Here is a 12,265-nt window from a genome sequence, read left to right as displayed (position 1 = left end):
AAGTGCGGATGCGGTGCGATTTTCACGCACGGTTGCTAGGAGACCCGATCATTATTATTTTCCCTTATAACATGGTTATAAGGGAAAATAATAGCATTCTGAATATAGAATGCATAGTAAAACAGCGCTGGAGGGGTTAAAAATAAATAAAAAATAATTTAACCACCTCAGCCCCCAGTGCTTAAACACCCTGAAAGACCAGGCCACTTTTTACACTTCTGACCTACACTACTTTCACCGTTTATTGCTCGGTCATGCAACTTACCACCCAAATGAATTTTACCTCCTTTTCTTCTCACTAATAGAGCTTTCATTTGGTGGTATTTCATTGCTGCTGACATTTTTACTTTTTTTGTTATTAATCGAAATTTAACGATTTTTTTTGCAAAAAAATGACATTTTTCACTTTCAGTTGTAAAATTTTGCAAAAAAAACGACATCCATATAGAAATTTTGCTCTAAATTTATAGTTCTACATGTCTTTGATAAAAAAAAAATGTTTGGGTAAAAAAAAAATGGTTTGGGTAAAAGTTATAGCGTTTACAAACTATGGTACAAAAATGTGAATTTCCGCTTTTTGAAGCAGCTCTGACTTTCTGAGCACCTGTCATGTTTCCTGAGGTTCTACAATGCCCAGACAGTACAAACACCCCACAAATGACCCCATTTCTGAAAGTACACACCCTAAGGTATTCGCTGATGGGCATAGTGAGTTCATAGAACTTTTTATTTTTTGTCACAAGTTAGCGGAAAATGATGATTTTTTTTTTTTTTTTTTTTTTCCTTACAAAGTCTCATATTCCACTAACTTGTGACAAAAAATAAAAACTTCTATGAACTCACTATGCCCATCAGCGAATACCTTGGGGTCTCTTCTTTCCAAAATGGGGTCACTTGTGGGGTAGTTATACTGCCCTGGCATTCTAGGGGCCCAAATGTGTGGTAAGGAGTTTGAAATCAAATTCTGTAAAAAATGACCTGTGAAATCCGAAAGGTGCTCTTTGGAATATGGGCCCCTTTGCCCACCTAGGCTGCAAAAAAGTGTCACACATCTGGTATCTCCGTACTCAGGAGAAGGTGGGGAATGTGTTTTGGGGTGTCATTTTATATATACCCATGCTGGGTGAGAGAAATATCTTGGCAAAAGACAACTTTTCCCATTTTTTTATACAAAGTTGTCATTTGACCAAGATATTTATCTCACCCAGCATGGGTATATGTAAAAAGACACCCCAAAACACATTCCTCAACTTCTCCTGAGTACGGGGATACCAGATGTGTGACACTTTTTTGCAGCCTAGGTGGGCAAAGGGGCCCATATTCCAAAGAGCACCTTTCGGATTTCACTCCTCATTTTTTCCTGAATTTGATTTCAAACTCCTTACCACACATTTGGGCCCCTAGAATACCAGGGCAGTATAACTACCCCACAAGTGACCCCATTTTGGAAAGAAGACACCCCAAGGTATTCCGTGAGGGGCATGGCGAGTTCCTAGAATTTTTTATTTTTTGTCACAAGTTAGTGGAAAATGATGATTTTTTTTTTTTTTTTTTTTTTTCATACAAAGTCTCATATTCCACAAACTTGTGACAAAAAATAAAAACTTCCATGAACTCACTATGCCCATCAGCGAATACCTTGGGGTCTCTTCTTTCCAAAATGGGGTCACTTGTGTGGTAGTTATACTGCCCTGGCATTCTAGGGGCCCAAATGTGTGGTAAGTAGGTAAATGACCTGTGAAATCCGAAAGGTGCTCTTTGGAATGTGGGCCCCTTTGCCCACCTAGGCTGCAAAAAAGTGTCACACATCTGGTATCCCCGTATTCAGGAGAAGTTGAGGAATGTGTTTTGGGGTGTCTTTTTACATATACCCATGCTGGGTGAGATAAATATCTTGGTCAAATGCCAACTTTGTATAAAAAAATGGGAAAAGTTGTCTTTTGCCAAGATATTTCTCTCACCCAGCATGGGTATATGTAAAATGACACCCCAAAACACATTCCCCAACTTCTCCCGATTACGGAGATACCAGATGTGTGACACTTTTTTGCAGCCGAGGTGGGCAAAGGGGCCCATATTCAAAAGAGCACCTTTCGGATTTCACAGGTCATTTTTTACAGAATTTGATTTCAAACTCCTTACCACACATTTGGGCCCCTAGAATGCCAGGGCAGTATAACTACCCCACAAGTGACCCCATTTTGGAAAGAAGAGACCCCAAGGTATTCGCTGATGGGCAAAGTGAGTTCATGGAAGTTTTTATTTTTTGTCACAAGTTAGTGGAATATGAGACTTTGTATGAAAAAAAAAAAAAAAAAAAAAAAAAATAAGCATTTTCCACTAACTTGTGACAAAAAATAAAAAATTCTAGGAACTCGCCATGCCCCTCACAGAATACCTTGGGGTGTCTTCTTTCCAAAATGGGGTCACTTGTGGGGTAGTTATACTGCCCTGGCATTTTCCAGGGGCCCTAATGTGTGGTAAGTAGGTAAATGACCTGTGAAATCCTAAAGGTGCTCTTTGGAATATGGGCCCCTTTGCCCACCTAGGCTGCAAAAAAGTGTCACACATCTGGTATCGCCGTATTCAGGAGAAGTTGGGGAATGTGTTTTGGGGTGTCATTTTACATATACCCATGCTGGGTGAGAGAAATATCTTGGCAAAAGACAACTTTTCCCATTTTTTTATACAAAGTTGGCATTTGACCAAGATATTTCTCTCACCCAGCATGGGTATATGTAAAATGACACCCCAAAACACATTCCCCAACTTCTCCTGAGTACGGCGATACCAGATGTGTGACACTTTTTTGCAGCCTAGATGCGCAAAGGGGCCCAAATTCCTTTTAGGAGGGCATTTTTAGACATTTGGATACCAGACTTCTTCTCACGCTTTGGGGCCCCTAGAATGCCAGGGCAGTATAAATACCCCACATGTGACCCCATTTTGGAAAGAAGACACCCCAAGGTATTCAATGAGGGGCATGGCGAGTTCATAGAAATTTTTTTTTTTTGGCACAAGTTAGCGGAAATTGATATTTTTAATTTTTTTCTCACAAAGTCTCCCGTTCCGCTAACTTGGGACAAAAATTTCAATCTTTCATGGACTCAATATGCCCCTCACGGAATACCTGGGGGTGTCTTCTTTCCGTAATGGGGTCACATGTGGGGTATTTATACTGCCCTGGCATTCTAGGGGCCCTAAAGCGTGAGAAGAAGTCTGGAATATAAATGTCTAAAAAATTTTACGCATTTGGATTCCGTGAGGGGTATGGTGAGTTCATGTGAGATTTTATTTTTTGACACAAGTTAGTGGAATATGAGACTTTGTAAGAAAAAAAAAATAAAATTCTGCTAACTTGGGCCAAAAAAATATCTGAATGGAGCCTTACAGAGGGGTGCTAAATGACAGGGGGGTGATAAATGACAGGGGGGTGATCAATGACAGGGGGGTGATCAATGACAGGGGGGTGATCAATGACAGGGGGGTGATCAATGACAGGGGGGTGATCAGGGAGTCTATATGGGGTGATAACCACAGTCATTGATCACGCCCGTGTAAGGCTTCATTCAGACGTCCGGATGCGTTTTGCGGATCCGATCCATCTATCAGTGCATCCGTAAAAATCATGCGGACATCTGAATGGAGCTTTACAGGGGGGTAATCAATGACAGGGGGGTGATCAGGGAGTCTATATGGGGTGATCACCACAGTCATTGATCATGCCCCTGTAAGGCTTCATTCAGACGTCCGGATGCGTTTTGCGGATCGGATCCATCTATCAGTGCATCCGTAAAAATCATGCGGACATCTGAATGGAGCTTTACAGGGGGGTAATCAATGACAGGGGGGTGATCAATGACAGGGGGGTGATCAGGGAGTCTATATGGGGTGATCACCACAGTCATTGATCATGCCCCTGTAAGGCTTCATTCAGACGTCCGGATGCGTTTTGCGGATCGGATCCATCTATCAGTGCATCCGTAAAAATCATGCGGACATCTGAATGGAGCTTTACAGGGGGGTAATCAATGACAGGGGGGTGATCACCACAGTCATTGATCATGCCCCTGTAAGGCTTCATTCAGACGACCGGATGCGTTTTGCGGATCCGATCCATGTATCAGTGCATCCGTAAAAATCATGCGGACATCTGAATGGAGCTTTACAGGGGGTGATCAATGACAGGGGTGTAATCAATGACAGGGGGGTGATCAGGGAGTCTATATGGGGTGATAACCACAGTCATTGATCATGCCCCTGTAAGGCTTCATTCAGACGTCCGGATGCGTTTTGCGGATCCGATCCATCTATCAGTGCATCCGTAAAAATCATGCGGACATCTGAATGGAGCTTTACAGGGGGGTAATCAATGACAGGGGGGTAATCAATGACAGGGGGGTGATCAGGGAGTCTATATGGGGTGATCACCACAGTCATTGATCATGCCCCTGTAAGGCTTCATTCAGACGTCCGGATGCGTTTTGCGGATCCGATCCATCTATCAGTGCATCCGTAAAAATCATGCGGACATCTGAATGGAGCTTTACAGGGGGGTAATCAATGACAGGGGGGTGATCACCACAGTCATTGATCATGCCCCTGTAAGGCTTCATTCAGACGACCGGATGCGTTTTGCGGATCCGATCCATGTATCAGTGCATCCGTAAAAATCATGCGGACATCTGAATGGAGCTTTACAGGGGGGTAATCAATGACAGGGGGGTAATCAATGACAGGGGGGTGATCAGGGAGTCTATATGGGGTGATCACCACAGTCATTGATCATGCCCCTGTAAGGCTTCATTCAGACGTCCGGATGCGTTTTGCGGATCCGATCCATCTATCAGTGGATCCGTAAAAATCATGCGGACATCTGAATGGAGCTTTACAGGGGGTTGATCAATGACAGGGGGGTAATCAATGACAGGGGGGTGATCAGGGAGTCTATATGGGGTGATCAGGGGTGATTAGGGGTGATCAGGGGCTAATAAGGGGTTAATAAGTGATGGGGGGGGGGTGTAGTGTAGTGTAGTGGTGCTTGGTGCTACTTTACTGAGCTACCTGTGTCCTCTGGTGGTCGATCCAAACAAAGGGGACCACCAGAGGACCAGGTAGCAGGTATATTAGACGCTGTTATCAAAACAGCGTCTAATATACCTGTTAGGGGTTAAAAAAAACACATCTCCAGCCTGCCAGCGAACGATCGCCGCTGGCAGGCTGGAGATCAACTCTCTTACCTTCCGTTCCTGTGAGCGCGCGCGCCTGTGTGCGCGCGTTCACAGGAAATCTCGCGTCTCGCGAGATGACGCGTATATGCGTGACTGTGCGCAGCGCTGCCACCTCCGGAACGCGATCCTGCGTTAGGCGGTCCGGAGGTGGTTAACTCACCTTAGTCCATTTGATCGCGGCCCGGCATCTCCTTCTGTCTCCTTTGCTGAACAGGACCTGTGGTGAGCATTCATTACAGGTATCGGGTCATCACATGATCTTTTACCATGGTGATGGATCATGTGATGACCGGAGTGACGTCACCAAAGGTCCTTTACCTGTAATTAATGTTCACCACAGGTCCTGTTCAGCAAAGGAGACGCCGGGCTACGCGATCAAGTGGACTAAGGTGAGTTAAATTATTATTTATTTATTTTTTTTAACCCCTCCAGCGCTATTTTACTATGCATTCTGTATTCAGAATTCTATTATTTTCCCTTATAACTATGTTATAAGGGGAAATAATACAATCTACAGAACACCGATCCCAAGCCCGAACTTCTGTGAAGAAGTTCGGGTTTGGGTACCAAACATGCGCGATTTTTCTCACGCGAGTGCAAAACGCATTACAATGTTTTGCACTCGCGCGGAAAAATCGCGGGTGTTCCCGCAACGCACCCGCACATTTTCCCGCAATGCCCGTGTGAACCCAGCCTAAAACTGCCTGTAATAAGAACAAAATGTAGAAATGAAAAAAAGGCAAAAAATAAAAAAAATAAAACACCAGATGCGGCCAATAGGAATAGGGGATCATGAAATAAACTACAAACAATGCATTTTTATTTTTTACTTTTCATTTGTTTTGTTTTTGTGGTCTACTGTATTTTTCCTCCAGAAAACACACCAAGCTTTTTTTCCAGCCATTTTCTCATAGGCTTCTCTATAGGGTGAAGATACAAAACTGAAAAAAACAACCATCTGTGAAAACTGCATTACATTCTGATGTCTTCCTTCCGTTTTTCACAGAAGCCCTATTCACTATTGAGTCGGAGCTGCGCGAAAACCACACAATACAGAACATGCTGCAATTTTTCCTGAAGGCAAAGATGATGCATGAAAAACAACGCTCGTGTGCGCAGAGCCACAGAAATGAATGGGTCAGGATTCAGTCCAGATGCTACGTGTTCACTACACGCATCGCATCCAGACAGAAAACTCACTCGTATGTTCACACTACACTATTTTTTGCTTTATAAGACGCACCCCAGATTTTAGAGGAGGAAAATATGAAAAAAAATGTTTTCATCAGACTTCATATCAGACCCCCATATCAGGACATCATATCAGATCAGCCCTTTATTATTAACCCCTATCAGACCACAGATCAGCCCTTTATTATTAGCCCCTATCAGACCACAGATCAGCCCTTTATTATTAACCCCCATCAGACCTCAGATCAGAATAAAATAGAAAACTTCCTAACCTCTTCTACGTTGCGGCTCCGATCTGGGTCTGGCGTCTCGCTCCCCCGTCTTCTCCGGCCCACGCTGCACTGTCACCTGACAGTGTGCAGCGTCAGGGCATAGTGCGCGCACTACATCCTGACGCTGTACGGGGTCAGGACAGTGCAGCGCCGGCACCAGCAAAGAAGAGAGAGGAGGGCGAGTGCCAGAAGCGCTTGCTGCGCTTCTTCCCTGCTCCCGACGCCTAATGTATACTAGTGAGCGCTTCCATTATGGAAGCGCTCACTAGTATTCGCTTTATAAGACGTACGGCCAATTTCCCTTTTGGGTGGGAAAAAGTGCGTCTTATAAAGCAAAAAATACGGTAATTAAATCCAAACGCAGATTTAGGGCTCATGCGCACAAACGTATTTTCTTTCTGTGTCCGTTGCGATTATTTTTCTTTTGCAGACCGTATGCGGAAACTTTCACTTCAATGGCTCCGCAAAAAAAACGGAAGTTACTCCATGTGCATTTTGTTTCCTTATGTCCATTCCACACAAAAAATACAACATGTCCTGTTATTGTTCGCATTACGGACAAGGATAGGACTGTTCTATAAGAGGCCACGTTGCTTAGGCTACTTTCACATTAGCGTTTTCAATTCCGCTATTGAGATCAGTCATAGAACCTCAATAGTGGAAGAAAACGCTTCAGTTTTGTCCCTATTCATTGTCAATGGGGAAAAAACTGAACTGAACGAAACGGAGTGCACCAGAATGCATTTTGTTCCATTTGGTTGCGTCCCCATGGCGGACAGAATAACTCTGCAAGCAGCGTTTTTATGTCCGCAATGTGGTGCGGAGCAAGACGGATCCATCCTGACCTACAATGTAAGTCAATGGGGATGGATCAGTTTTCTCTGACACGGACGGATACGTCCCCCATTGACTTTCAATGGTGTTCATGACGGATCCGTCATGGCTATAGAAGACCTAATACAACTGGATCCGTTCATGACGGATGCATACGGTTGTATTATTGTAACGGAAGCGTTTTTGCTGATTTATGACGGATCCGCAAAAAATGCTAATGTGAAAGTAGTCCAATTCAGAAGTTTTCTAATTTTTGAGACTTTTATCCAAAGTAATTTGTGCCTGAAATTGTTGCAAAAGCAGTCTGATTTCTACTGGCGTACTTTTCTTCGTCTGTTTGCAATGGTGAAGTGCGACTTTTTTTTTTTTGCATTAAAAGTCAGACTTTCCGGGAGACATGCGACTTTTTTCTGCAAAGATGTGACTTTTTTCATTCGGAAATAAATTAGACCAGTCTAAGTGAATAGGAACCTGTCGTACTGAAAAACCACCACCAGAGGTCAGACTAGTAACAATATGCCGAGTCCAATTCATCAATGGCGACTTTTTATAAATACTCGGCAGAAGAAAGACAACCGAATGAAATACGCCAGTCTGATTTTACGCCTAAACACAGGCTACTGCTACCGATTTTTCTAAAAATTCTCCAATATTATGGCTACTTGAAAGCGACACAGCAGAGCACATTTATCAAGCTCGCCTGTTTTTAGGCATAAACTTAGACTGATGAATTAGATGTTGTTATTTTTTCTGTTCTTCTGATGGATCAGAACAGAAAATGAAACTGTGATGTGAATCCAGCCTTAGGGCTCCTGCACACGACCGTATGGCTTTTTCAGTGTTTTGCGGGCCATTTTTAACGGATCAGTTTTTCCGTTTGTTGTTTCAGTAGTGTTTCCAATTCCATTCCGTTTTTCCGTATGGCATATACAGTAATTACATAGAAAAAATTGGGCAGAGCATAACATTTTCAATAGATGATTCCACAAAAACAGAGCAGATACGGAAGACATACGGAGTACATTCCGTATGTGTTCCCTTTTTTTGCGGACCAACTGACTTGAATGGAGCCACGGAACGTGATTTGCGGGTAATAATAGGACATGTTCTATCTTTGAACAGAACGGAAAAAGGAAATACGGAATGCATACGGTATATACACGCACACACACTATACGTATACGGTACACACACACACTATACATATATGGTACACACACACACACACTATACATATATGGTACACACACACACTATACATATATGGTACACACACACACTATACATATATGGTACACACACACACTATACATATATGGTACACACACACACTATACATATATGGTACACACACACACTATACATATATGGTACACACACTATACATATATGGTACACACACACACACTATACATATATGGTACACACACACACACTATACATATATGGTACACACACACTATACATATATGGTACACACACACTATACATATATGGTACACACACACTATACATATATGGTATACACACACTATACATATATGGTATACACACACTATACATATATGGTATACACACACTATACATATATGGTATATATACACACTCACACTATACATATATGGTATATATACACACTCACACTATACATATATGGTATATATACACACTCACACTATACATATATGGTATATATACACACACACACTATACATATATGGTATATATACACACTCACACTATACGGTATACATACACTCACACTATACATATACGGTATACACACACTATACATATACGGTATATACACACTAACACTATACATATACGGTATATACACACTAACACTATACATATACGGTATATACACACTATACATATACGGTATATACACACACTATACATATACGGTATATACACACTATACATATACGGTATATACACACTATACATATACGGTATATACACACTATACATATACGGTATATACACACACTATACATATACGGTATATACACACTATACATATACGGTATATACACACACTATACATATACGGTATATACACACTATACATATACGGTATATACACACTATACATATACGGTATATACACACTATACATATACGGTATATACACACTATACATATACGGTATATACACACTATACATATACGGTATATACACACTATACATATACGGTATATACACACTATACATATACGGTATACACACACTATACATATACGGTATATACACACTATACATATACGGTATATACACACTATACATATACGGTATATACACACTATACATATACGGTATATACACACTATACATATACGGTATATAAACACTATACATATACGGTATATACACACTATACATATACGGTATATACACACTATACATATATGGTATATACACACTATACATATATGGTATATACACACTCACACTATACATATATGGTATATACACACTCACACTATACATATATGGTATATACACACTCACACTATACATATATGGTATATACACACTCACACTATACATATATGGTATATACACACTCACACTATACATATATGGTATATACACACTCACACTATACATATATGGTATACATACACACACACACACACACACATTATACATATATATATATACACACAGTATAAAACTACACAACTCCTATCACAAGGAGTGCCACTATATCGATCACACACAGCTGCCCGTCTCCCGGCAGGCTGACGGCCACTCACCCTGGAGCAGTAGCAGCAGTGTGGTGCTCCAGGCCCCCGTCCTGCCCCGCCGCTCCTCCATGTCTTCCTTCGCCCTCTCCCCAGTCTCGTCCAGCAGGTGAAACCAGTGAGTAACCGGAAGTGATCAGACGCCGTATAGCTGCAGCCAATCCGCCCGGTGCACAGGTGACTCACCGACACCTCTCCTGCCCGCCCTGAGCGGTGACTTGTGTGCGTCCTGTCTCATCACCTCAGCGGCTGGACGAGCTCCGTCATCACCGGAGCTGCAGGGAGTGCGGTTATCAATATACTAATGTGAACACTGACTGCAGTGCGGTATTGTCTATACAGTCCTATTACATCGTATATTTCTGTGGAATCACGATGCAGTTTTAATAAACTTCCAGATTGAGGCTCCTTCTGCCAGTTACATGAGGTTTTTCCAAGTAAATTTTAGGTGAAGTGAATGACAAATCTCGGGGTACGTTCACACAAGGGATTTTGTCGCTGCCATGAGTTTTCCTTTTGAACGTGGTGAACCCGCTGGTCTCAGTTTAACGCCATTGAACGTAGGCTTCCGCTGCAGCTTTGCGAGGGATTTGCGCGATATCAGTGCCAAGAACGGACTTGTACGTTTACCCTGGTTTCAAAAAAACGTTTTACGCACGTTTTTTAATGCGCGTTTTTTGCAATGTCAAACGCACGTTTGACTGACAGCAGTGACCTATGGCCACAAACGCGCGACAAAATGCCCCAAAGAAGCTCAAGAACTTGCTTATGCGTCGGGCGTTTTTCAGCGCGTTCGAACGCGCTGTAAAACGCCCAGGTGAGAGCCATTCCCATAGGGAAGCATTGGTTTCTCCTTGTTGAGCGTTTTACAGCGTGTAGGAACGCGCTGTAAAACGCTCAGGTGTGAACTTAGGGTTATAGTACATTCTGGAAAACCGCACAGCGAAAACCCTCAGCTGCGTGAAGTGCAGCGAAGCCTCCAAATGAATATTGTCGGTTTCAGCGCTGATTCGGCCTGGTTTTCGGCACCAAATCCGTGCTGAAAGCCCACGCCCAAAATACTCAGTGTGAACATACCCTCATGAACACTTTCCGTAATTTTCCAGTGCGGAAATCGACCTGCCGTGTGGATTTGAACCCCTTCCCCCTGTACGCATTTTCATGACCAAGCAATCTTTTTTCATTTTTTGATCATCTCCTTCCAAGAGCTCTAACTTTGTTATTTTTCACACGTCCGCATCCGTTCCGCAATTTTGCGGAACGGGTACAGACCCTTTCATTTTCAATAGGGCCGGAATCTGCTGTCCGCATTTGCGGATCTGCATTTCCGTATCCGTGCTTCCGTTTCAGCAAAAAATAGAACATGTCCTATTCTTGTCCGCAATTGCGGACAAGATTAGGCATTTTCTATTATAGTGCCGGCAATGTGCGGTCCGCAAATTGCGGATTGCACATTGCCAGTGTCCGTGTTTTGCGGATCCGCAATTTGTGGATCTGCAAAACACTTACGGACGTGTGAATGGACCCTGAGTTGTCCATAGCAACCAATCTGATTGCTCCTTCATTTTACAGAGGAGCAGTGAGAAATGAAATACAGTGCCTCGAAAAAGTATTCACACCCTTGAACTTTTCCACAATTTTTCACATTACACCCACAAATTTATTTGGATTTTATAGACCAACACAAAGTACCAAGTATCAGTGAAAAGAAAATGATAAATGGTTTTTAATTGTCTAATAAATAAAAATCTATAAAGTGTGGCATGCATTTGTATTCAGCCCCCCTGAGTCAATACTTTGTAGGACCACCTTTCGCTGCAATTACAGCTGCAGGTATTTTGGGGGATGTCTCTACCAGCTTTACACATCTAGAGGCTGAAGTTTTTGCCTATTTTCTTTGCAGAAGAGCTCACACTCAGTCAGGTTGGATGGAGAGCGTCTGTGAGCAGCAATTCTCAAGTCTTGCCACAGATTCTCAGTGGG

General features: G+C 42.5%; 1 protein-coding gene across 2 annotated transcripts in view; it reads right to left on the bottom strand.

Moving 5' to 3' along the window:
* Positions 1–10,390, bottom strand: part of LOC120996024 (myelin protein zero-like protein 3) — a 42,195-nt gene extending 31,805 nt beyond the window's left edge. For both annotated transcript variants that reach the window (XR_005777709.1, XM_040425660.1), the window contains exon 1: positions 10,295–10,390. Coding sequence is in view for 1 of the 2 variants with exons in the window: in XM_040425660.1 (XP_040281594.1) it covers positions 10,295–10,355 (61 nt within the window). In the remaining variant the exon portion in view is untranslated. The remainder of the gene's footprint in view (positions 1–10,294) is intronic.
* Between the last annotated feature and the right edge of the window lie 1,875 nt (positions 10,391–12,265).

Source organism: Bufo bufo, chromosome 1, assembly GCF_905171765.1.
Source record: "Bufo bufo chromosome 1, aBufBuf1.1, whole genome shotgun sequence".
NCBI classification, from domain to species: Eukaryota; Metazoa; Chordata; class Amphibia; order Anura; family Bufonidae; genus Bufo; species Bufo bufo.
Note: the sequence above shows the minus strand (reverse complement) of the source record. Positions and strands in the feature narration are given on the sequence as shown.